Genomic DNA, 15,219 nt, shown 5'->3' with positions numbered 1-15,219 from the left:
GTGATACATTTTTTCTAAGCGAACATGCGTCATTGAGTTTGAGTGTTATAATGAGTAATGTATATGAAATACACCAGGTGTCAGAGAAGCCTAACCCACTCTCAAATTACCCATCTCCATGAGCCGCTGCCCAGGCAGTTCTCCACACATCCACACCGACTCACTAGTTGCGGGAGACGAGAAAAAAATTAAGGATTTTACACTATTTTTTTCCATATTAACATGATTATTTTAGTAACAGTGACGTCAGATGTTTAAAGCTATAAAAGCTAATCACCTTAATGATTCTAAGATGATATGCTTGCCAGAAGCTGCACATGACCATTATCAAAATAATTATTGTGCATGGCCTCAAAGGTCAGGAACGGCTGGGGGTTGAAAATTGTGCCGCAATCGTCTGCAAAGTGCAGGTATTCCCATGATGGATGACTTTGTAGAAGAAGTTGGGTAGAGCAGAGAAAAAAAAGATCACTAAGAAGAATTCCATGCTTGGTTACTCAATCAAGCATGGCAATGCAAATGAGCTTATAGCTAACTCTGGCACTGCTAAGGAACTGTGCATTGTCCCTGTCAAATGTAACAATAAAGCTTAATTTAACTTGAAACATGGTGTTCAGCCAATGTACTTAAAATCTTTGGCTAAATTGTATTACCCCCCCCCCCCCCACACTCCTCCATCTGACACCTCTTTCATCCAAAATGCAGAAAGTTATTTCACCTCTGCTTATGAATATTCTAATATCCGCTTCCAATTTATCAAATAGAAAAAGCAATCAGACCCCTACTTCCAAAATAATTTCTATATATGTTATCATTATTTCAATCAAGGACATTAACCCTTAAAATTCAGGATTCATCAATGTGGGCTTGTGTTGAAGGTCATAGTAAGTGGAAAGCAGATCTATCTTTTTCAAGCAACGTATGCATCTCAGGTTTAAGATGTAGATGTGTAAACAGCCTTAAATGACATAGTCAAAACAAAGAAAAATATTCCCTTTCCTTGTAAGGTGGAATAATAACAAGTGTTTGAAATGCATTAATTTCTCACATTATTCATCCAAAATAAAATATCAGAATTCCATAGGAACCAACAACTGATCTTGAATAGCTACATGTACGTTTTCTGACAGAGAAAGAGCTCTGTATTATCTCATTGCCATGGTTACAGTTGGATCATACCTTCATCTTTATAGAGACATCTCATTTGAATCTCAAATGGATGTATTCAGTATTATTGTTACCTGTTGCTGCTATTTCTATAAGCCAGCCTGAGTAACCATGGCTACTACCTGCCACTCATACATTTTCATAATGGGAGATGGCTCTCTTTCACTCACCTCCTGTCTGTTAACCTTCATTAAATTGGCAGATAGTAACTGTCCTTCTTATACCTCCCTCCATTATTAAGTCCAGACAAATGTGCCTCTGCTAATGTGTTCAGAGTTTTAGGATGGGAATAGGAGTGGAACCCTAGGTGTGTAAATCCCCCAGCTAAAGTGTTTTTGTTATTAGCCTAGCCTGGGCTTCGTGTGGGCTCGCTGACCTCACACCCCAACTGTCTCGTCTCCAGCAGCTCCAAAGTGTGAAGGCTGTGGATGGAGAAGTGACAGGCTGAGGTGTCTGGCTCTCCATCCCTTACTCCTCTATCATTCAGTTGGAAAATGCAAGCTTAGTGTGGAAAAAAAAGCCCAATCCTCAGGACAAATTGACCCATAGGAATACTAATCTTTGAAAACAGTTTTTAAGGCATCTTTAAGAAGTAAACGCTTGATGATATCAGGGTTTTCCACAGCCATCTATAGGCGAGACTCAGCCCCTTGATGTATTACCTCCCGCCTCTACAAACTAATCAGGTTTTCACGATAAAAGACAATATATGACAGCCCCCCGCCTCTGGTGTCTGGCTCTCCCTCTCTTTCCCTCTTTCCTGTCATTCAGTGTGAATATGCAAGCTCAGTGTGGACCAAAAGTCCAATACTAGGGAAGTATTGACCTTTAGGGAAACCAAGCCTTGAAAAATAAGATACAGTATCTACACATAAACCTACAAGGACATTGGCAGTTTTTTTTCCAGAACGCTCCACCAAAACACATGAAAAAAATGCAAGGTCCTCAGCCTCGCAAAAGCAGCCGGAAAAACACTCACTTCCCGTTTATTACAATTACCAAATCTGCCCCGAGCTATTAAAAAGTGTTTCATTTGATCGGGGGGACGTTATATCTATGAAATCAAACAGTGGCCGGTCTTAGTGGAGATGGATTACTCCGACGGAGAGCTAGATTGTCTGGCAACTCTTCCTGAGCCACTACCAGCCTCTAACATGAAGCTATATCTTTCATCAAAACAATGTGGACACACATTTTCCCTCTTAGGAAATAGTCCACAAACAAAGGTTCACTCCACCACCGGTGTGTTCTCTCCCCTGGCCGGGCCCACTCACAGCGGGAGAGCATGCCGTCTGTTGCGTAAGGGCTCGAGCTCGCTGGAAGAAGGAAAACTCTATCCACGGATCAGATGACTAACATCGTTTGCGTACCTCAGTTGCTTCGAGATGCATTTATTTATATATTTAGCTCTCCTTCAAAGTCTCTGAGCTGTTACGCAAGCGGCTATGATGCACACAATATCGGTTCAGTAGGCGTTGCATAAGAGAGAGGATCTGTTTGTTTCCTTTAGGTCCTTTCCGTCACAACGCCACATTCACGTAGCGGTGCAAACCTAGTGCCGCTTGGAAGATCGTAAAAAGCACCCTTACTCTCTCTGGCTGGTGATGTTTGTTATTGAAATTAAGAAGAACCAGAGGTGTTCGGGCGCCCCGGTGGCTCACCGGGTAGAGCGCGTACCATATAGGCTCAGTCCTGAACGCAGCGACCCATGTCCTCCCCTTTATCTTCTATACCTTCCTCTCTATCTCACTCTATATTAAAGCATAAAAATGAAAAAATGAAAAAAAAATCACTCCAATGCAAGTGTAAGATGGCACTTTTGGAGACACCCGTTATGTTCAGAGGTGTCTAGCTTAGCGGTTAGTTTAGCGATGTCATGAATTAAACATTTCTACCTTTCCTTTAAGAATCCTGATGAAGAGCTCAGAGCCCTCATTATTCAAGGTAGGAGAAAATGTACCGAATGCTAACCCTACAAACCCTACAAGAAATTGATATTTATCAAGCGTTTAGGTGCACAATTTCCTTTGATAAATGCTGGCTGTCCAAAGTCCTTATGCCCATCCCCGGCTTAGCTCATTACCATACATGTACGCCCCAGGAAATATGTTTATGAAGATGACGAAATGTAAATAATTTATAAAAAAAAGTGCAAAGGTAAAATTCTCCTATGGAATCATTGCAATTGCTAGTCCCTCTTTATATCTGTGACGATATATGGAAACTGACTGAACTGTGTGCATAAAGTGATGACACCTTCAAAGGATTCCAGGCGTTAAACGGCTTAGCGAGGGAGGGGAAATGCCAGCTATATCTCCTAGCTCGGCTGAAACGCACCAGTGGCCAGAAAGCTGAGGGTGGAGAGGACTTTGATGCTGCCAGAAATTTAGTGCGTTGTGGGACGAAAGACTCGTGGGACGCCTTCAAACAATTGGCTTTCCTGAGCCGAGTCACAGGACACCCCAGTAGGCCCCCTGTGGAGAAATACAAGAAAACAGGGCTGCTTTCCCTACGCCAAACGTTTTTAGCCCATAATTGAAATGCACTTTTGGAGGGAATTCTTCCTTTGACATTGTTTAATTGTATAGGTTATTCTTAATGTATTCAGTTTGACATAATGTATTTTGCCGAAAGCAAACATTATTTCACCTGTCTCATTAAAGCCTACACATTTTCTTTTCACGACCTGTCACCTGGTTTGACTAAATACCATCAAAGCAGCTGAGCAAACATGCTCCATCCTTCTCGACACATGTTAACGGCAACCTGGAGCCGGGGAACTGCAGGCTGGCTGCTAAAGGCCTTTCATATTAGGCTTGAAAAGAGCTAGAGGCAACTCGCACACACCCCGCCACCTGACTAGAATAACAATCACTCTCCTCCACATTTAATTAAGCATTTGAACACGATGCTACACTGTGGCCGTGGAAGGCTGTATAATCCAGTTTTGTGGAATGAAAACTGAATAATTTCACTCCATGTGTGCCGAGGCAGAAAGGATAACATTGAGGGAATGCATTTGCTGAAATATATTCTGCTATCTCTGTTCTGCTGGACCTGTGCGAGTCACCATGCATAATAGAGAAGAGATGATCCTTGCATGCCTGGGCCAAGATGGAGAATGTCCAATAACAGAATGTGTAAAGGGTGAATAAGGCGCTCCTGAAGCATTGCTGGTTTATTTATGACCTTTGTTGCAGTTTATCATTGTGTACCGTAGCTTGAGCGAGCTTTTGTATTATTCAGAGTAGAGAACACAGTTGCATAGGACTCTAATTGACAATCAGATTTGCTGCTACTTAGTGGGCAATGGTCTGACAGTGATGCTTGCAGTACTTAAAATAAATTCAGAAGCCGAAAGCTTTCCTTGCCAACACAACAAAACATTCAGGAATTTGTTCTGGTACAATGCATACATTAAACAAGACAGTCAGCAACCACATGAAATAAGGGGCAAAGACATGCAGAAAAAGTGCAAAGATATGCAGAAAAAAGACAACTGCGAAAGCCGTCTGTAAGATGCAGCAGGTGAAAAATAGTTGTAGTGCACAACAGGGGATTCAGCTGGGAGCGGCTGTTTACTAGCTGGAGCTTTTCAGGGAAGAAGCTTCAGAGGTGATGGGTGGTGCAGGTGGCAGTAGACCTCTAATGCCTCCCAAGTTGGCAGCCTTCTGAGGAAGTTGGAGCAGGGGTGACAGGGGTCTCTCAGTTGGCAGCTGGTGATCTTTCCCGCAGTACCGACAATGATATTCAAACATTATGGGGAAATAAATTCTAAAGCCGTCGGGTTAAAGTAGCAGAATGTACGTTTTGAGAGTGTCCTTCAGAAAGGCCATTCCTATTATTTCCTCATGGCCTCCCTGAGTCCAGCCTGTAAAGCCTCTCTCCCTGTGCTCTGCCTACATGCATGCACAGCACTAGATGCCTCTGTGGAGATGGCGGACTGTCAACGGACTGCTAAAAACAGCCCACACACATCCGTCTAATTGTAGACGTCTTTATGGAATACATGCAATACCGCTTCTGTTGTTATTGTATGCCGGTATTTAAGCAGTGACACCTATTTATTTGAATGAGACATTTTGACTACATGGGTTTACTCTTAACATAATGGCATGTAGATGATGGATGTATTTAAAGTAAAAATATGTGCAATTTTGGCATTAAAATATCTCAAAATTACTTGATGAAACGATTTTTTTTGTTTCATTATCCCAGACAACTTTTCCAACAATGTTCAAACCCAGAGAAATCCATATTTTTTTCAAGGTAACAGGACTACTGTCATATCCTCTTTACCCGGTATCCTCCGGGGAAACCATAATCCCCAGTTGTCGTAATTTATGAAATTATATTTCAATATAAATCTACCAGACCACTGACCAGTGGCTCATGCCAGCCACCAAGCTTATGATACAGTAACAATGTAACACAATATCACAATATTCAACACGTTCATAGTTATTTTTAGTATAATAATAATAATAATAAGCTTTATTATTTGTATAGCAAACCTTGAGCAGAGCCCATCTGCTTCTGGCTGTTAAACTGTAGTATGCAACAAGGTACGCCGGACATAACACATATGCAACACACAACATGCATTAGCAGGTGATGATTGGTATTCAATGACTAGATTCCGCCGTATAGGCTCGCAATCCAGCAAAGCACACCCCAATAACAGCAGTCAAATGTAGAATAATCTGAAAAAGTAGTCTACAATGTCTATGGCAATGTCTATGCAATGAATGGATTCCGCCGTAAAGGCTCGCAAAGCAGTATGATTGTTTCGACCCTGGATGACAGCGCAGATATTAACCACGGTTGATTTAGCCAGATAGTCTTAGCTACAGCTTTATGGGTGGTTGACTCATCTAATGGCAAGTTAGATATGTTACGCTACAACTATGTTCCCATGCTATTCCATAACGCTACTGAATAACACTACTCAATAAACAACATATTTTGTTATTGTTTTGATTGAGAGACCCCATGCAACAGATGGGGTAAAGGGAGGAAGAAATGGCATATTTGGATGGATATTTGCGTTCTGCAATAAATTAATCTGAAGCAGGGAGTGAAAGGGACAATCAGCCCTCAGTGGTCTGAGAGGCTGTGAGACTGTCTAGCGGCTCTACCTGAAGAGTAGTGGTTGCCAGGCAAACTTCCCTCCGTGGCTTACTGTGACAGCCAATACAAACATAGATGGTGGCTGCATGTATATAAACAGCCATTATTTATTCATTGGATGAAACGCTAAAACTGCATGAGTAAACTCAAAGTTAAAAACAAAGTTAATGAGTTTCGGCATTGAAATCGGCTTTGTTTTTCTCATTGTTTTGTCAGTTTTCAAGAAATAATAGAGGGGGGTGGGGGGGTTCTTTTCTTGTGTCTGTGAATTATTTCATGGCTCTGGCTTTGGCTGCAACAAAACCACGGTACGATTCACAGCTCACTATGCTATAGGCTGTGTGCAATGAGACTCAGACAAAAAAATGGTTGCGGCAGAAAATTGCCCCCCATTTGTATCATCCTCAACACTTATTCCCTCCCTTCTGGAAAGAGGGCGCCACTCATTGTTATGCAGTGTTTGGGCTTGTGGGCGTTTTCACCTGCCTGCATGATATCTCTGGTTCCCTCTGCTCCCTAAGGGGACCTTGGAAAGTGTGTTCTCTTAATAAGGGTCTGTGTTATTCGCCTTCCACATGACCCCTACATTACTGACCAACCGCCTCATTTGTCCTTTTCCAAAGGGGCTTTCATATCAATAAGTGCCTTGGCTTATCACTGCACACACCGACATCTGTAAAAGTGTGTCTCTCTGCTGCCTCATATCTCTCTCCCGAGCTTTACTGGGTGCACAGAGAAATGGTGGGTGGATGTTGTGAGATGGCAGGGGAACTGGAATGGAACTCCATCTCTCTGCCTACACTCCATCGCCTCGTGAAGCCAGTAGTTCTTTTAAGTTTGGCTCTCAGCCTTCTCTATGTCAGCGAGATCGTCAAGCTTTCATGTGTGAAATGCTTTGACTCATTGATCATTCTTGAAAAATGATGTTGTGATGTCTTTCTTTTGGATAAAGGACTCACTCAGATGCCGGATTCCTTGTTCCTAAATTCTTCATTTTCTACTTAATTTTACCATTAGTTCTGGTTTTGTATGAATAAAACTACTGATTGATATTGTCTGAGCTAAAAATGTTTGTGATAACTTGCATGGTTGCCAAAGGATAAATAAAGATTGAAATAACGGGTGTTTTATGTTAAGTCTTCAGCCTCATAATTAAGGATGAGGCTGAAGATCTAAGGGCTCCTTTTACAAATACTCGGGCTGTTTGTATGCTGGGTCTCTTATCCCCTTTGTTATTGTGAAACATTCATCTACTCCTGACACTTTGTTCAGTTAAAGGTTCCTGCCACCAAAATCCACAAACACAGGTTTTCTTCTACATTTGTTCATTCAAGGGTGAAAACCTTAGTACATTTAACAGTGAAGGGTGTCCAGATTGTCAAAAGAAAAACAAAATGGTCTATCTGTAATTATTGTTGAGGTTATCATCATAGGTAGCAATCCTTAAATCAATTGCTGCTACATCAATAAGTTACATTTGCATACCCCAGCTACATTGCTCAACGGACAGGTGTTTAATATCCATATTTTCTCTCATCTGAAAATGTTAGAGGGTATCTAGATGGTTTATATTGTGCACTGATGCTTATGGATATTTCATGTATTTTATAGATAAAGCTTGAAATATAAACAGTGGCAAGGACCTTTAATGAAAGACTATGTCACATATTGCCAATATCTTCCCCTAAGTTGTTATTGTGGTAGACAAACCACAAAGCTTTCACACATTTTTGACTATATGCATGGTTCACAAGCATGTCTGAAAATGTGGAATGATTCTGCTCTTGGGCTTCTACATGTGGAATTTCTTAAAGAGCCAGTGATTCAGATGGAATTCAAACACTGTGATTTTAAAAAATGTGAGTAAAAGAGGAGAATTTTAGGAAAGAGGGGGGCGTCTTATCCCCATGGTTACGGGCCATGGCGTGTGACGAATAGAACGCAATCATCGTTCGCAAACAATACAGTTTGTATTGTTTTGGGGAGTACATAGGATTTTACCCCTTTCTCTAAATTGGGGACCTATTACTTAACAGTGATAAAATTGCATAGATTACTATGTTCACGATCATAAAGGTCAAATTACCATGTTTAAAACAAAAGAAAATGTGATTTTGGGTTCAATGGCTCTTTACGGTCCCAGTGGAGCTCCACTTTGCCCTAGGCTTTCTCCTGTGTGGGTTGAGTTGTTTGTTGGTCGGCCTGTCCCTGCTGTGCAAAGGGGAAATAATTACACATAGTGGCCCCCCGTGATGGTGGGAGTTAGTTCTGTTTACAGGGCTGGTCATTGTCCCTCTGGTCGTCAGTCCCTCTGTGGTTTGAAGATTAAAGTTCAGGGGCTTTGTGTTGTGCTGTGTTTATGAATATTACCAAAAGAGGAGACGGAGAAGTTATTGGGGGCTGAGATATTGTTCTACCTTGTGTAATTTGTGTGTGATCGTCTGACATAAATGCGTTGCTCTCTCTCGATGGGCTGAGTAGGTTACCTGATCTTCACTCTAGTGCACATTTGCATTAGGGTTCCACATTATTGACTGAAGCCATTTCCTGCCTGCCAAACCTGTGTCTCATTTCGACATGGAGCCTATAGAAAATATCAGTTACCGTGTTTCTACCCAAAGGAAATTGAAGATGTGAAGAGGGAGAAATATTTTCCCGTCTGTGTTGGCGTGTTACTTCAACATGTCTCTGTATCATGGGATGAGTCATTCCCTTCATCCCTGCTCAGTGCCTGCACCAGAGACTAGTATTAACTGATACTTAGATTGCTGCTCCTCTTTACTGTTAACAGAAGGGTTCATTTTTCAATTCTTGAAAAATGAACTTTGGCTGGATTGGACACTTGTGGAAAGCCGTGTGTAATTGCCTTCGCTTCTTGCAGAGGACAATAATGACCGCATTTGAGCATTTTCTTCATGTTTATTGATTTTAATTATTATTTAGTTTAGTATTCAGTTAATCGTTTTGGCAAAGGAAATGATTGTTAACTGTTCAAATATATCAGAATTATACAAAGAAAAAAAACTGCACTGTGCATGCTTTCTGAGTGCACAAAAGACGCGTAATAAACCATATTTCTGGGATCCTGCTGCACATCAACATCAGAACATTTGTTCTCAAATCTACCGTGAAAAGTCTCTGAATTTCCAGGAACTGTCCTGGTTGTATTATCGTTAACCCTGTCCCTCTGTGGTTGTTGGAAACCTGTAATTAAATGTAATTTCACAGGACAATATTCCGGCTATTTCTCCTGAGAACTGTGCAATATGGCACGGCTGGTTCGGTTCCCCTGCAGCAGCAGTTATTTTGGTCATGGGTAATGAATGAGCCAAACACCCTCTAATTATTGCAATCATAACGAATCCCCCAATGCCGGATGAGCAATTGCAGTCTTCTCTGTCAAAACACTGCATTGATGTTTCTGCCATGCTTTAATCAATTAAAAGAGGTCATTGCCCGGTTATGGGTCCTGGCGAATTAAATGGATCAGGCCAGGTATCAAAGTCTTTCCTTTAATCTCTGTGGGATGTGTTTGGCCCAAAAGCTTTCAGTGTGGAAACTCGATCCGAGTTTCTCGAACAAATTGCTTTTAGAGTGCCAGGTATGAGAAGTGCTTGCCGACTTACTAAATAGATGTACTTACCTGATTTTCAGCCATGCTTTTGTGACTTTTGTCTTTTGCTTTTTGCATTTGTTTTGGTACAAGTTAACCGTTTTTCTTTTTCTATTCTTATTTTTCAGTTGCTGGAAGGCAGCTTCACTTCGCAGGTCAGCCATGAGGTTGATGGTCTCATCTTCCAGCCATGTGGGGTAAGTTATCTTCTTGCTTTTCGGGGTCATCACAGTCAGAACTTGCTAACTAGTTAGCATAACACGTTATGCATACATGTATGTAGAGACGCATCAACAAGTGCATAATTGCATGTTTAAATGCACATGATAACAGAATATATAGTTGTTGATACTCTTGCTCCTTCTTGTTCTTATCTGCTGGTATACAGGAACAAATTGAGATACAGGGCAGGGGTGGGGGACATCTAAAGCCAAACCTGAACCCCTAAGGTCCCTCCTGAGTAGATGGGAGGTTCTGGTGGTTTAGCTTGGTTGGAGCAGCCCTCCTCAGTGTCAGGATAACAGCTTGCCGCCGCCGCCACCCACTGTTTGTTTGTGCCACTCTGTGGTCACCTTCACTCGCTCTCCAATGTAGTGCATGAGACACACATGGCCTGGTTGTTTTCTACTATTAGAATATCAATGTACTTGGGTGTCTAAGCTGGTTCTTTCTTTCTTTCTTACTAGTTTTTTCTTTCAACTTTAGAAGACGTTTTCAAAGTTTTCTCTTCAAACAAGTTACTATCCGTTTGGAACAAGTTACTAAATCGTAACAACTTATAAAATAAAGATATAATCCCGCCTGCATGAGTTATTAAGTCAATGAATGAGATATTTTGTATGGTTTAATTACTTACAATTACAAGGCAGGCCAGCACCTTCCCATCTCCATTAATGGCCAAGTTGTGGAGTGGGTGTCCTCCTTCCGTTTCTTAGGCACCACTATCCACCAGTCCCTATCATGGAACCTGAACATCAGTCTCATTATTACCAAAGCCCATCAGAGACTATACTTCCTCCGTCAGCTGAGGAAATTTGGGGTTAGTCGGGCAGGCATGACCCATTTTTATCGTGCGGCCATTGAAAGCGTGCTCACCTTCTCCGTCTTGGTCTGGTATGGTAGTGCTACCAGCCAGGACAAACAACAGCTTGAGAGGGTAGTACGCAGGGCCTCTAAAATCATTGGCTATAGTCTGCCTACCATAGCCTCACACTATGACACTAGAATTTCCAGGAAAGCTGGAAACATCATCTCTGACCCCTCTCATCCAGCACACCACTTATTCACACTCTTACCATCAAGGAAGAGGTACAGAAGCATCACAAGTAGAACATCACGCTTTAGGGATAGTACCTACCTACAAGCTATACGCCACCTGAACATGTACTAAGCACTTTATGGTCTACCTCACTTTGCACTTTTTGCACTACTGTACTTTACTGCTGCAATTCTCTGTGAACCATGCATTGTGTGTTTTTTATGTGCGTTAAGTGTTGTACTCCTTGTTATTGTACCGTTTGGCTTTTTGTCTTGTTATGTTGTGTTATTGTTGCTGTGTGATACATGTGAGCATACCAAAACACATTCCTATCAACTGTATTTTTTATATTGTTGAAATGGCTATAATAAACTTGAACTTGAACTACTTAAATTATAGTAAAATAAATAACGTTTATATTAAACCACAGTGAAGTTTGCAGGTTTTTAAATTGGTCATGGAGCTTCTGCAGTATCTAAGTGTCGCCAGGTAGCCAATCACAAAAAAAAGCTTGGAACGTCAAGAATATCAAGTTAGCACATTGCTCATCCTGTCCTAGTCTGAACTGACAGCGCGTTTCTTATGGTAAGAGTGAAAAATGACAAAACGCTAGGCTGTACCTACTGTAAAGAACCCTTCCACTTTCAGTTCTTCTTTCGGGTCTGGGAAACCATTAGAATTCCTCGTAAAGCGTAATGTCGTCCTCGATCATGAGTATGCCGTCAATGTTTTATTCTGGTCCATGGATAAATGTGTACATATTCACTAGGTGGTGAACTGCTGCCAATGAGAACTGGCACAGGATTCAATTGAATATGGGCAGGTTTTTTAAAACTGCAAATTGAAAATAACCAATTGAGAAGACGTAGGTTTAATGTAAGCCTCTTTCCACTGCTACTCCCACCCTAACCCTCACTTCAAAATCCCCCTGGCCAATATTGCTTGGAGTCTGGCTCAGTGACTGCGGATCTTCTGCGACTGCGGATCTTCCTGAGTGACGGATGTTATTTAAGCCAGCATATACCGAGAAGTACAGGAAGTATAGTGGAGACAACAGTGGGCAATTGGCTGTGTGTTTTAGTGTTTCAATAAAGTTATAAAGTATTGGTGCGCAGACGCAACAGCTATGTTTACCACTGCAAATTCAAATGACCAAAGCACTATTTAAGAGATTCCGCATGCATTTCAGCATCTCATTCGAGGAATACAAGCTTGTTTAAATGCGTCACAAAGTTTGACAAAAGGTTTAGTGCAATTTGTTTATTTATATTTATTCTATATACTGCACAACCAAGCACAGAACAATGAGACGGCATGATGTTATCCACATAGTCCACACGTCGAGACCCTTTCATATCCCCTTGAGTTGCTCTCACCCCGAAATTGACAATATCAAACAATTTGCACCTGTTGTTCATGCTGAGCCTTTTTGTTTGGTTTTAGGGTACATTTTGACAGCTTTGGACACTATGATCTTTCTGTAGATTTGATTAAAGAGTGAGGGTGGAACTTTCCTTTAGTAACTCGTTCAAACAATCAATATCTGTATTTTGCAAGTCCCTCCGACGAGATGGCAAGTTATTTGAAAGAGTTCATATGTCGTTTGTATGAAATTAAGGTAGAAAATGTTCTTTTCATGTTGCATCTAGGCAGCTTCAGTAAGATTATCTTTTTTGGATTATTGGAGAAGTTCATTCAATTTGTTTAACTTTCGTTTTTTATTTAACTATCTCTAGCCTAATGATGAACATGATTACTGGGCTGCTTAAAAATTCATACCATACATTATTGTGTAAAGAGAGCAAGAGTTTCATTAATGCATACTTTTTTTTCTGATAGACAGTGTTCGAAATCATGACTCAGCCTCTCATCTGCATAGTAATGGTAGTGCTATTGTTAGTGTGCTGTTTGAAAAACCTGCTTTCTTTTGTTAGTGGCATTCTGAGATTAATTGTCGTTATTGCAGTGTTGTGTGTTTGTTGACTTCATGCGTCATGCTAATGTTTTCAGTCATGTCAATTGATTTACTGCACTATCGCAGAATGGTGATTAAAGAAAATCCTCTGCTCTAGCACTAACAGAATTCACCCAGGCAATTAATTTATCACCAGCTAATTGCCTTTTTACACAGTCAATTAAAGCCACTTAGCGGTAGCCCAGTGGAGGTAGAAGTGTAAATAAATGTTGAATTTAAACATTATGCAGATGTGTAATTTACTAGTATCTATGTAGCTTTTGGTATTTCTATTTTTTGGTGGCTGCCAGGTGAATAAAAGACGATATTCCATTAAATAATTAACCCAAGTCAAGAACGCTATAAGTGTAATGCACTGCAGTGAGTAAAAAGATAGAGAAAGAGTTTAACAAAGAAACAACAAAAGACATTTATGGCAGCTGCAAGTCTACATGCCACTATTGATTATCCAGCCCTTTTATCTACAAATCAGAGGCTTTCTTACCTTCCATCAACTCGGTTGTGTTTCATTATATTTGTATTGATTGTCATGGCCTCTTGCTGAACATCACAGGAGACTCAACTTTTTTCCAAGCAAATAATCAGAACCTAGACAAGGCAATTTCAGAAGGCCTTGATCAATATTGCCAAAATTGGCTTTGAGAGCTCTGTGGCCTAGCCATAGCCTTTGTGGCCATAATCAAGATTATGTAGGGCAGGAACATCAAACATCTCATGTGTTTACTGCTTCAACTAATTGGATGCTGAGGTTGTGAGAGCTTAGCACAAACATATTTTTATTATTACAATTTCCTGCTGCAAGAGTTTAGAACTACATGATTAGGTGTTTCTGGTCAGTTTGACCCTTTGAATGTTTTTTGCAGTAAAAATATATGTAAAGCCCTACACTGCCAGCAACCATATTTGTATTGCATTTAAAGAATAAAAGTTATCTTTATATTTTCTGCAAATCACAAAGCATTACCACAAAGGTTATACTTACAGAGAGATTCATCAGGCCCTGCCAGTTCCAATAAGTTACTCTCACAATGAAATGAGCAGATGCATGGATTATAGCACTGCTGTCTCACTGCTGTCTCCCACCACCACGAAGCGCAATTGAAACGCTACTACCACCCCATTGATGTGTCACTTAACTCAAATCAATGTGCCAACACTAGCTGCTCAATTGCTTTTGAAATAAGATGGTGTTTGTTCTGCTGTCTGCTGCTTTTCAAATATATATAAAGTATACATCTTTTTGTTTTCTTTTTTGTTTCCTTGTCATTTTCTTGGTTGCTCAATTGCACTGCTTCACCAACTTGGGCACAACTTTATCTATACCTTACTCATACTAGGGCCTCATTGTGAAAGCGTTAGACCACCCTAGATCAAAAGCTAGGGTGGCCTTGAAGTCATCATCCTTAATGTATACACTAGTGTACTGTATATACTAGTGGTCAATTCTTCACGTAGAGTCAGGCCCATTGTTCCCAACATATATGTTCTGTGTTATTGCAATGGCATGAAAGAAACAAATTAAAATGGAGGCTATTGATACTGTACTGTTTAGCCATCCACAGTGACTTGCCTGTGTCTTTACATGCCAATTTGCAGAAGCCTCATCAGGAAGGTGGGAGGGGTCTCATCAGAGATGCATTTTTCCAGTAGTTGTGGTGGGAGTAAACTTGTACCCGAAGATGAGAAGAATGTTCAAGGTTGTGTGATTGGGGAAGCCAGGTTATAGTCATGCAATAGCTTTAAGTCCTTTTCATTGTCAGACGTGTTTTGGAACGTTTGGGAGCTTAAGTGAGCGTTCACGCCTCGGCAATCTGGTCAGTTTCAATCAAACCCTGGAGCATGGATCCCCATTCATTTTTCATTTTTCAAGCAAACTAAATGAGAAAAAAACACCCCTCAAGAAATCAAACCCTCTCAACTTGGGTTCGACTTTCCTTGTAGACGGATATCAATACCACATGAGTCAACAACACCTGCCGGACATGCTTGTCAACAATGGCCATATTGCGTTGCTTCTCTTGTTACTGTTGATTGAAAAAACACTCCTCGCTCCCAGGCTCCCTGCAGGCACTCAGG

The 15,219-nt window shown here is 40.9% G+C and overlaps 1 protein-coding gene across 1 annotated transcript in view; it reads left to right on the top strand.

The window, feature by feature from the left end:
• The window catches only part of rngtt (RNA guanylyltransferase and 5'-phosphatase), a 69,472-nt gene that overhangs the window by 34,460 nt on the left and 19,793 nt on the right, over window positions 1-15,219 (top strand). Inside the window, exon 12 of the mRNA XM_084483680.1 lies at window positions 10,039-10,107. Within this exon, the coding sequence (XP_084339806.1) occupies window positions 10,039-10,107 (69 nt within the window). The remainder of the gene's footprint in view (window positions 1-10,038; window positions 10,108-15,219) is intronic.

This window comes from Micromesistius poutassou (genome assembly GCF_964030765.1).
Source record: "Micromesistius poutassou genome assembly, chromosome: 19".
NCBI classification, from domain to species: Eukaryota; Metazoa; Chordata; class Actinopteri; order Gadiformes; family Gadidae; genus Micromesistius; species Micromesistius poutassou.
Note: the sequence above shows the minus strand (reverse complement) of the source record. Positions and strands in the feature narration are given on the sequence as shown.